The sequence below is a fragment of the Mandrillus leucophaeus genome, unplaced genomic scaffold, assembly GCF_000951045.1.
Source record: "Mandrillus leucophaeus isolate KB7577 unplaced genomic scaffold, Mleu.le_1.0 Scaffold878, whole genome shotgun sequence".
Lineage (NCBI taxonomy): Eukaryota > Metazoa > Chordata > Mammalia > Primates > Cercopithecidae > Mandrillus > Mandrillus leucophaeus.
In genome coordinates, this window is record NW_012109563.1 from 445,412 (window position 1) to 457,795 (window position 12,384).

At 42.0% G+C, this 12,384-nt stretch overlaps 1 protein-coding gene across 1 annotated transcript in view; it reads right to left on the minus strand.

Moving 5' to 3' along the window:
- Positions 1-12,384, minus strand: part of DNER (delta/notch-like EGF repeat containing) — a 234,810-nt gene that overhangs the window by 57,951 nt on the left and 164,475 nt on the right. Inside the window, exon 7 of the mRNA XM_011969147.1 lies at positions 4,882-5,004. Coding sequence (XP_011824537.1) covers positions 4,882-5,004 — 123 coding nt within the window. The remainder of the gene's footprint in view (positions 1-4,881; positions 5,005-12,384) is intronic.

A 12,384-nucleotide genomic window follows, 5' to 3' on the forward strand; every position in this document is an offset into this window, starting at 1 on the left:
CCACCACGCCAGGCCTATAATGGGTTTTTTAACATCTGGCGGAAGTTCCCCTCATTGCTTTTCTTTTTCTTTTTTTTTTTTTTTTTTTTTGATGGAGTCTTGCTCTGTTGCCTAGGCTGGAGTGCAATGGCATGATCTCAGCTCACTGCAAGCTCCGCCTCCTGGGTTCAAGTGAAGCTCCTGCCTCAGCCTCCTGAGTAGCTGGGACTACAGGTGTGTGCCACAGCACCTGGCTAATTTTTGTATTTTCAGTAGAGACAGGATTTCACCATATTAGTCAGGATGGTCTTGAACTCCTGACCTCATTATCTGCCAGCCTCAGCCTCCCAAAGTGCTAGGATTACAGGTGTGAGCCACCACCCCGGCCTTTTTCCCTTTTTCAAAATGTTCTTAGCTATATATTTGGCTGACTCCCTATTGCACTCATTCTTTTTAGGAGGATATGTATATACATATATATATAGAGTGTGTGTGTGTTATATATATAGTGTTATATATAGTTATATATATCCTCCTAACAATATAAAAACTATATATAGTTTAAAAAATATTAATATTAATATTAAGCAGTAAAAATTACCACTTAAAAAGTATATATGTAAAGGAAAAAGTTAAAGCTTAACTTTATCCCTAAAATACTACCTATCCAAGTTCTAACTCCAGGTAAGTACTAGCTAGGAATTGAAATGCATCCATCTGACAATTTCCTGAATGTATATAGACATACTATATGTAAATATATATTGGTAAAAATATTTCCAAAAGGGGAGAATGTCCAACCCCCTACAGAGGGAAAAGCACAGGATCATGTGACCTCTCACTTCCCCTCACTCTTCCTCTGGGCAGAAGAGCATGATTATCTCCTCCTGTCTCTCCTTTAATTCCGTCTACCTACCCTCCCCATGTCCCCACCACTCTTAGCTTACAAGTTCTACCATTTACTGCTACATTGCTAGGGTTTACCTCCCTGCTTTCAGCAGCCTTATTTAAACCTAAACCTAAATGTCTTTATAAATATACTAAAATTAAATAAACACTGTACCTGCCCATTGGATTTCTCACCCAGGTTGGAGTGCAGTGGCGCGATCTCGGCTCACTGCAACCTCCACCTCCCAGGTTCAAGCAATTCTCATGCCTCAGCCTCCCGAGTAGCTGAGATCACAGGCACCTGCCACCACACCTGGCTAATTTTTGTATTTTTAGTACAGACAGGGTTTCACTGTCTGGTCTCGAACTCCTGACCTCAGGTGATCTGCCCACCTCAGCTTCCTGAAGTGTTGGGATTACAGGTGCGAGCCACCACACCCAGCCAGGAGTGAAATCTTTAACACACTTGTATGCCTTTTAATGTTTCCTATCCTCACCCCCTTCAACACATGGCTTTTTTTTTAAATAATATGAAACCACTATGCTTGTTGAAATTTTTCCTTAAGAGCAAGAGTGGTAGACACAGCCTAGGGTGACCCCTAGTGAGTTACACCCTTGTGTAATTCCGTCCCCTTGAGTGTGAGCTTCCAACCAAGAGCAAATGGCAGTTAAGAGGTTTTGAAGATGCAATTAAGGTCCCTATCAGTTGACTTTGAGTTCCTCCCAGGTGGGCCTGGCCTAACCAGGTGAGACCTTTTACAGGGTCCAGGCTGGGTGCGGTGGCTCACACCTGTAATCCCAGCACTTTGAGAGGCCGAGGCAGGTGAATCACCTGAGGTCAGGAGTTCAAGACCAGCCTGACCAACATGGAGAAACCTTGTCTCTCTTAAAAATACAAAATTAGCTGGGCATGGTGGTAAATGCCTGTAATCCCAGCTACTCATGAGGCTGAGGCAGGAGAATCACTTGAACCAGGGAGGTAGAGGTTGCAGTGAGCCAAGATCGCACCATTGCACTCCAGCCTGGGCAACGAGAGTGAAACTCCATCACACACACACACAAAAAAATCCAGGCCTTCCCGAAAGTTCAAGACTGGAAGCAGTGGGGGCTCTGTCATAGTTGCTGGCTTTCAAAGAGCAAGCTGTCACAAATCCTACATCCACAAGGATACAAGTTCTGCCAATAACCTAAGGGGACTTGGAAGCTGATGTCTCACTATTCAAGCCTCAGATGAGAGCTCAGTCAGTCAATACCTGGCTTTCACCTGTGTGAGCCCCTGAGCTGGGAATTGACTAAGCCACACCTGGACCTAGGAAACTGTTAGGTAATAAAAGCATGTTGTTTTAAGCCAGTACTGGGTACTGATTTGTTATGCAGCAATAGACAGCTGATACAGAATGTAGATCTACTTTTTTCAAGAGACTTTCCTTCACCATTATATTACCATTCACAAACACATAAATATCATCTATTTAGACTTACGCCTGCATTTAAAGGCATAAATCTCTTCCTTCCATTCTCCATCTTCCCCTATCTGGATATCTTTGTTTTGATTTAGTTCCAATTTGGTGGGGATGCTTATTAAGGTACTTATCTTAGGGTATAGGGTGCTGTATTTTCTGTATCCTTGAATGTATGTCAATATCTTTCTTTTGCCCTCAAATATAAACAACCCTTTAACTCCTAGTCCTTTTCATTTAAAAGTCTGAGACACTGCTCTGCTATTCTTTACCTTCATGATAGAGAGGGGCAGTACAATACTGGTTTCATTCTCTTTCTTCTGTATGTAACCTGTGATCCCTTCGAAGAATCTTGTAAACATTTCTCTTTATCCTTGCAGTTATAAATTTTACCAGGAAATCTCAAATTATGTATCATCTCCTTCATTAATCCAACTGCTGCCCTGTGAGCCCATTCTATTAGAAAATAAGACTTTCTTCACCTCACAGACACCTCCTTCTAGGAGTTAGTGAATTCTGCTTCTATTTCCACATGCTCCTTCTCCTGGAGCACCCATCGCTCAGGCAGAAGCAGATCTCTCGAATCTTCTCTCCATGTTTCCTGTCTTTTCACTCGTGGTTTCCACTTCCTCATACTCTGATCCTCTCATGCACTAGTTCCTCCTTTTTATTCAGAACCAAATTCAATTCTGAGTAGTATACATGACTTTTTTCACTTCCTTTCTTGAATGTTTAGAGCTGTTGTTGCAATTTTTGTTTTTATTTCCCTAAACTTTTCTCCCTCTCTGAGTTGCCAGTGTGGGCTCCTTGTACTTGGTCAGGCTAGAGGGTGGAAATCTTGGCAGAGACAGACAACATAACACATTCCCCTTCAGTGCTGGATGGGCAGCCACTGGGGTCCTGTGTACTAAGGCATGAGGCAGAGAGAGGCCTCCCAGTTTGGTGTTCTCAAGGCCACAAAAAAGCGGTGGGGTGGGGGGCAGCTCAGCCTACTGTGTAATTTCCTTAAAGGGCAGCCCGTATCCATCAGATCAATACATCCCTCTGCCTCCTAGGGTCAGATGCAGCACAATTACAGCACGTCCTTCCTCTCTACAAGATGAAGGATTCTTTGGACTCGTCTGTTCATTGAGTCATCAGTTCTCTATGGAGCCCTCATCCCTTGTTCTTGTTGTAAGCAAAGGCTCCTAGCACACATACCCTTTCTTGAGACCCCAAATCTTCAGATGACCCCATCCAGGGTCATCTACCTTACTGAGCCCATCCCCACCAGAGAGTTAGGAAGGATAAGGGATATTGAATGTCAATGTGAGCTGCCATCTTCCTAGAATCTTCATTTGTTCAGAGTAAGAAATCCATGAAAACATTTATAGACATGGCAAAGAGGAAGGGGAAAGAAGGAGGTTGAAGATATGTAGAGAGAAAGGTAATAGATAGATAGACCCAGAACTGAGAAGCCTGAGAATGAAGCCAGCATATCTGCTGTTATGTCCTGGTAGATGTTAGTGGAGTTTGGTTCTAACCCAACATCATACTCCAAAAGAAGCATCAGATCTGTGGAACACAAAGTCAAGACTTGGCCCAGCTTCAGCCCTTTTATCCAGGAGCTTAAACAAGTTTTCAGTGTAGCCCATAAGGCCATGAGACTTGCCAAAATGGTTACTAATAAAGGTCGGTTCATCCAAAGAGAAGCAACGGGGAGGGCAACGTAAGGTCTCCAGGCAGGTGGATGGCATCAAGCAAGCAGCAATAGGAGCAAGCAGTTAAGTGAAATGGTTATAAATAGAGCCCACAAAAGCATTCCAAAATCTAAACCCGGCCCTGAAGTTACAGCTTAGAGAAATGTGTGCAACAGCTGATAAATAGGCTCTCCTGGAACAGGGCCGTCTGAGGGTACGTGGGCTCCAGGAAGCCTTGCCATCCACAAAACGTGGCCAGAGGCCAACGGAGACGCTGGGAGAAAGGGCTTTAGGAACCATGCTGACCAGGGTTATAGGGGGAGAGCATTACTATCCACCTCATAAGGTTTTTGGGGGGATTTAGTGAGCTATGCACATTAGGGGTTAGAACGGGGTCCACCCATTAGAAACAGTCTGTCAATGTCGCCTGTTTTTAATAAGCTTAATGTATGTGCCAATGCATGGGACTCCGCCTGCCTCCTCTCCAAGAAAGCACAGCATTCTATCTCTGCATAAGAAGCTTTACAGGGCAGCATCCTTCCTCTTCCGCATTTTTCACACCCATGGTCTCTGACCTATGTCTGACAGTCCATCTTAATATTACTTTTTGTTTTCAGCTTTTTACACATTCAACAAAAAAGAGAGCAAGGATCCACGAAGAACAGGACAGGAGAGACGGTTGTTTCTCAGTCCATAAGAAAGAAACCAGAGGCTTGCAAATTGGTCTCCTTGGACCCATTAATCATGCCAGTTTCAGCATTTGATTTTTATTCTGAACAATTCATGGTCCAATTAGAGGTTTGTGCATTTACACTGAAAAATACATGATGTCATTTAGAGCTTTTCTGGCACAGGAAGGCCCGGCGGCCTCTCACCTTTGTATTCTGCCAGGCACACACACTCATAGCCATTAACGAGGTCCCTGCAGGTGGCTGCGTTCAGGCATGGAGCGGAGAGGCACTCGTTATATTCCTCCTCACAGTAGAGGCCGTGGTAACCTGAGGGACAGAGAGAAAGGCCTGCTGTCAAATGCATCCCATTTACAACCCACGCGGGACCAGCCAGAAAGGAAGGCAGTTGGGGGTATTCATTAGAAAGTATGGCACAAACAGATGGGATTTCAGGAGCTAGATCTCTTGGGGTAAAGCTGAAAGGTGGACTTGGGGGAAGGCTAAAAAGAAAGAGCCTGTTCTTATCACACTTTTTCATGATCCCAAGTATAAAAGAAGTGATTTCATTTATCCACTGACATTCTCATCATAGTGCGTCCAACGGTGCTGGTGTTAGGATGATCCAGTCACTGAGTGTGTCTGCTGCAGCCATTGGAGATAGTGAGTGAGCAGAACTTACAGCAGGGGAGGACCAAACAACTCCCTTCAAGAGTGAGAACCTGGCTCGGTGCGGTGGCTCATGCCTGTAATCCCAGCACTTGGGGATACCGAGGCAGGTGGATCACTTGAGCTCAGGAGTTCGAGACCAACCTGGCCAACATAGTGAAACTCTGTCTCTACTAAAAACACAAAAAATTAGCCAGACATGGTGGCGGGCACCTGTAATCTCAGCTACTCAGTAGGCTGAGGCAGGAGAATCACTTGAATCCGGAAGGCAGAGGTTGCAGTGAGCCAAGATTGCACCACTGTACTCTAGCCTGGGCGACAAGAGCAAAACTCCATCTCAAAAAAAAAAAAAAAGAAAAAAAGAAAACAAAACAAAAAGTGTGAGAACCACATTAGAAAAATATATCTGTATTTCCTTTTCAAGTCAGAAAAGAAAATGAGCTCAAAATGCTTAACTGAAATTCTTGATGAAATATGAGAGTATTTTTGTTGTTATTGCTTGTTTAAAGATATGATCATATAAATTATAGTATTTTAAATTGTACCTAAATGTTTAAATTACTAAATAAATCATAATGCGAGTGAAGAAAAAATAAACCACAATTTCTTGATAAAGATGGATTTTACCCTCCTATTTGCAAAACAGGTGTTTATTCTAAAGGACAAGAAGACAACATTCTTTGAGATTCACTCATGAGGGTTATGCAGTTTTCAACTTTTGAAAACATGTGTTACTGCCAATTTGCAGTGAAACCAGGCCATTTTTGTCCGGCCCTGTCCAAACAATGAAAAACATATGAGTGTTTTCAAAAGTCACACTGCCCGTGTTCGTTCTGAATTCAGATAAGCAGAAAAAATAAACCCTTACCAAAGTAGGAATTAGAACTACTAGCTTTTCCCTAGCCTTTCCAACTCACAACCAACTCTCAAACTCAGGAAGTCCCATTAGAACATGCTAATATGTTGAACTGTTTTGTTTCTTGTGCCTATCATAAAAGTAGGTTAAGCTCATATCTGCATTATTAACAGAGCACTTTTCAAATATGTTGTCATTTCAGTTGTTTTTGAAAAGCTTTCCAAATTTAGGTTGTGATAATGGCCCCTTTGAGGAGCCCTTGACCTACCTAACACAAATATACTATAGTTTTCAATTCTTCTGAAAAGCAGTATGTTACCCTACTTTTTGTAACTTTAGGGAAATCTTTCTATTATCCTTTATTAGATTATTTCCATCATATAGATAAGAGGTACTCAACTAGCAGCAATTTTGTCCCCCAAAGGACATTTGAAAATGTTTAGAGACATTTTTCCTTGTCACAACTGGAGGTACGGGGAGGGGTTGCTGCTGGCATCCAGGAAGTAGAGTCAAGAGTGCTGCTAAGGACCCTACAGTCCTACAGGAGGCTGCCCGGGACAGCCTCCCACAACAAGACTATCCAGAAAAAATACCAGTACAGCCAGGTTGAGAAACTCTGTTCTAGACCAGGGGGTCAGCAAACTATGGCCCACGGATCAAATCTATCCCAGCCTGTTTTTGCAAATAAAGTTTTATTGGGACACAGCCACAGTCATGCATTTACATATTGTCTATGGCTGTTTTCACACGACAACAAAGGACTGAGTGGTTGCAACAGAGACTATATGGCCTGCAAAGCCTAAACATTTACTATCTGGCCCTTTGCAGAACAAGTTTGCTGATTCCTGATTTAGATTCAGTGAAAGCTCTTTCTTTTAACAAGAGTTTTGTATATTAACCCCTTATCAAATGTATTGTTTGCAAATATTTTCTCCCATTCCATTGGTTGCCTTTTCACGCTGTTGATTGTTTCCTTTGTTATTTAGAAGCGTTTAAGTTTGAAGTACCACTTTTGTATTTGTGCTTTTGTTGCCTGTACCTTGGATATCATATCCAAGAAGTCATTCCCAAGGCCAACGTTATGAAGTTTTTTCCCCTATGTTTTCTTCCAGAAGTTTCATACTCCCAGGTCTTACATTTAAGTTTTTAGTCCATTTTGAGTTGGTAGTCATGTATGGTACAAAATAATACAAATGGCCAACAGGCATATGAAAATAACATCACTAACCAACATCACTAATAATCAGGGAAATGCAAATTAAAATCATAACAGGATATCACTTCACACCTGTTAGGATGGCCATTATAAAAAAAAAACAACAAAACAAACAAACAAAAACAGAAAATAACCAGTGTTGGGGCAGATTTGAAGAAATTGGAACCTTTGTGCACTGTTGGTAGGAAGGTAAAATGGTACGGCTGCTGTGAAAAACTATAGTGGTTCCTCAAAAAATAAAAAATAGAACTACCACATGATCCAGCAATTCCATTGCTGGGTACTCAACCAAAAGAATCGAAAACAGGATCTGGAGGAGATACTAGCACTCCCATGTTCATTGCAGCATCATTCACAATAGCCAAGAAGTAGAAGCAACTTGATGTCCATCGACAGAAGAATGGACAGCTCATGCAACAGTGGTACGTAATACAATGGAATATTATTCAGCCTTCAAAAGGAAGAAAATCTTGTCATGTGCTACAATATGGATGAACCTTCAGGACATTACATTACATGAAATAAGCCAGTCACAGAAGGACAAATACTATATGGTTCCACCTATATGATGTATTTTTAAAATAGTCAAACTCACAGAAGCGGAAAGCAGAATGATGGTGATTGCCAGGGTCTGTGGAAGGGGAAAAATGGAGAGTTGCTGTTTAATTATGCAAGACATTATGCAAGATGGGTAAGTTCTAGATATCGCCTGGTAAACAGTGTGTGTATGGTAAATAATACTGTAATGTATACTTAAACATTTGTTAGGGAGGTACGTTTAATTCTGTGTTTTTTACCACTATATATATAAATATATATGTATTCTTAAATACATATATATTTTTTAACCACTATTACATACATATAAAATTTTACCCCTATCTATATACCTATATCTATATCTATATTTTACCTACTATATATATAGTGGGTAAAAAATACACAACATAAAATATATATATAGTGGTAAAAAACATACAACATGAAATATATATGTGTATATATATGGAAAGAGAGAGAGTGGGAGAGGTTAAAATATATACATATATATCCATGTATGTGTAAAGAGTTAAGTGCCTTTTGCTTCTCCTAATATAAGAACCTTTTTGAGGTTACTATGGAGTACAATCACCAGCAGCACGTTTTCAATTGCATTTGCCCTACTAGGAGATATTTTAACAATCAACATGGAAGAGTAATATATAACCACAACCCTGCATGCCTCTTTGACCTCTGAATTGAGGTGGTATTTAAATAGACAAAAATCAAACAAGCAAGTTTTGCAAGATCATCTATAATTGTTTCCATTTTTGAAAACAGTATCATTATCTTTTTATACTAGCAATATGAAAAGCAAATGAGGAAGTTATTTTACAGAGATAATTAAGCTGGTGATGTTTTTCTTCCTTGGGGGGGAAAAAAGATAAAGTTTTCATATTCTAAAACTGTTTCTTCAGAGACGGTAACATTTAAATGTCTTCATGGAAATGTCAAGGCACCCTTTATACTCAGTGCCAAGCAGCCTCAATCGGACGGTTTGAACAAAAAGGTACTCCTTCCAGAAGAGAGGGCTTCTGTGAAAATGAGGCTGTCACCCCCTGCTGAGCTGAGATCCGGCCACTGCACTCCAGCCTGGGCGACACAGCGAGACTCCGTCTCAAAAAAAAAAAAAAAAAAAAAGGCTAGTCCAAAGATTTTTCAAAAATAAAATAAAAGATCAAAGGGTGGGATTAGAGTGGCCCCTTCCAAGGCACTGATCTTTATCAGCATTGCTCCCATCTTTGCGTGATTTGCTCTGGAATAATCAGTTCCCATTCTTTCTTTCAGATTGACAGGGCACAGCAACCAACCAGATGGGGGAGTGAGAAAGAGCAGTGGAGATGGCTGCCATGTTTAGCTGAGTGAGTGGATGAAGTCATTATCACCAAGAGGTACCACCAAAGGAAAAATAGGCTTAGAGGAGGAAAAACAGGCTTAGAAGAAGACCAGTTGAGCTTTGGATGTGTTTAGATTGGGCACACTTGGGCAGGTCCAAGTGGCAGTTGGAAGTATGTGTGTAAATGGCTTAGAAAAAGCACTTTGGGAATTAGTCACCTGGAAGTGGTTTTGAAGTTTTCATTAAAGAAGAAAATGGAAGGGAAAAAAGAAGGGGTCAAAGTCAGACCAGATGGGCAGTTGGAGAACAAAGAGCCAGATCAGGACACTGGACAGGGATTGGGCAAAAAGGAGGAGAAAAGCCCAAGGCATGCAGTGTCATGGAAGCCAGAGGATGAAAGGATGTCAAGGAAGGTGGGTGAGCAGTGTCAGAGGCTCAAATGAGCAAGAATGACCACTGGACTAGAAGATGAGGAGGTCAACGAACACCCTCAAAACCATTGCTCTTAATGGTGGCTGTGCTAGTCCTTAGAGGGTGTTTAAGGAAATTAGGGGTGGGAGTGATCCTTATCGCAATGATTGGAGGGTTCTACTGGAATTTAGGAGGGTGGAAGGGGGCAAAGATATTAAACATTGCAATGCCCTGGATATTCCTGCACAACAAGGAATGCCTCCTCATTCTTCACAACATTGGACTGTTCCACTGGACCTTCATGTAGGTGAAAACCCTGTTGATAACTTTCCCAAACTAAAACCTAACTTCTTTATATGTACAGCACCATTTTAAGATACACTGAGTTTTAAGCTTGTCACAGTGGCTCACACCTGTAATCCCAGCACTTTTGGAGGCTGAGGCAGGTGGATCACTTGAAGTCAGGAGTTCAAGACCAGCCTGACCAACATGGTGAAACCCATCTCTACTAAAAATACAAAAAGTAGCCAGGCATGGTGGCGGGCACCTGTAATCCTAGCTACTTGGGAGGCTGTGGCATATGAATCACTGGAACCTGTGAGGCAGAGGTTCTGGTGCACCCAGATTGTGCCACTGCACTCCAGCCTGGGAGACAGAGTGACACTACATCTCAAAAAAAAAAAAAAAAAAAAATGATATACGGAGTTTTCATAAAATGTACTACTGGATAAACCAAGAGAAGATTGTACCAAGAGTTATTCATCATTTTAGAAAACCACTTCACAAGAACAACAGCTCTAGTGGAATGTAAATCTCCAATAAAGAATATCTGTATCCATAAAACAAAAACATCAACAAAAATCACTTCCTCCAATAGTTTTCTGACAATGCTATGTACAGCAGCTCTTCCCACCAGCAACTCATCACAACACTCAGCTGATTTCCATCATAGTATTTGTAACTGTCTGAAATCCTGTTTTTACTGTAGTTCTGTACTGATTATCATGTCTCTTCTTCCACTACAGGATAAGCTTGAGGGAAGAGTCTGCAAATGCAGTGTTCACAGCTGTACCTGTGATATCTGTTTCGGAAAAGGCTACACAAGTAAAATTGTTGAATAAGCACCCAAAATGTGATCGATTGATTGGATGCACTTTTAAAATGTTTCTATGGTGCTCCAGCACCTTCCAGGTGCCCTGGGTACTGCATACAAAGCTAAAGAATGGGGTCTCCACCTGTAGGGAGTGCCCAGTGTAGTATCAAGTTAGTGGCATCTGCCTTGTGTCAGGTCGTTTAGGTGTGTTAATTTGTTTAATTCTCATAAAAACCCAAGGTGGTGGGCATGACTCGTCCCAATTTATAGATGAGGAATTAAGAGTTAGAGAGGTAAAGAAATTTGCCCAAGGCCACGTAGTCAATCCTGTGTGTTCTTCCTTCTTTCCCATGTTGTCTTCAAACTCATTGTCTAGTGTGTTAGTTTATTAGGGCTCCCATGAAAACGCTATAGCACTGGTTGAATTAAACAAAAACTTATTTTCCCAGAGTTTTGGAGGCTAGAAGTCCATGGTCAAGGTCTCAACAGGTATGGTTTCCCCCGAGGCCTCTCCCCTTGGCTTTCGGATGGCCGCTTTCTCTGTGAGACCTCACGTGTCCTTTTCTCTGTGTGTGAGTGCTCCTGGTGTCCTTCTGCTTCTCATAAGGACACCAGTGCGATTGTATTACAGCCCTACCCTTACAATCTCATTGAACCTTAATTACCTTTGTAAAGGCTCTATCTCCAAAGACATTGGAGGTTACAACTTCAACATATGAATTGGGTGGGGGGCCTAATTTAGTCCTTAGCAACTAGAATCTGAGTTTCTCAGTCACGAGACTGTTGGTATTTTGGACCAGATTATAATTGCTGGGAGCTTCCCTGTGCACTGTAGAATGTTGAGCCGCATTCCTGACCTCTACACACTAGATTCCAATAACACCATCCTTCCCAGTTGTATTGATCAAAAATGTCCCCAGTCATTGTCATATGTCCCCTGGAAGACAAAAATCCCTTTTGAGAACTACTGTCCTAGATCCTTTTTATAAAATGAAAGCAACTTGAAGAGATTTGAGGACATGCGGGTTTCAAATTGTGAGGAGTGAGAGTTCATTCATTAGAGCAAAGGATTTCTGGATAATACTGAGGGGGGCTTCTGCCCTTGTGGGTTTGACGTAACACAGTCCATGGGGTGACTCTCTCCAGCACTGCTATCCCACAGAAGGAAACAAGCCCTGGGTGTATCTGGGACTGGCTCATAGTAAGTGAATGGGATAGAGGGGAGTAAGAAGGGAGACCCTGCCTGGTGATTTTTGAGCTAACGAGAACCCTGTTGAATGCTGTGCCCTTGGATTGCGACTCCTCTCTGTGCCCCTTATGAAGCCTCAAGCCACGTGGTGAAGCTGGTTTCTAGCTAGTGCTCTTCCTATTTTTCAGATGAAAAGACCACAGCCCTACAGCCTTGACCAGCTCAGCAAAGGTACGGTGGAGCCCAAATTCCATCCCACAGACCCTGACCTGCTCCAGAACAGGACACTTTGCTGCACAAAGGTCTCAAGAGTCACTCAATTCCTACTCTCCCCAGTAAAAGGCAAGGCCTTCCATGGCCTTGCATGGTCTTCCCTCTCAATACTGTCTCAAGACAGCAT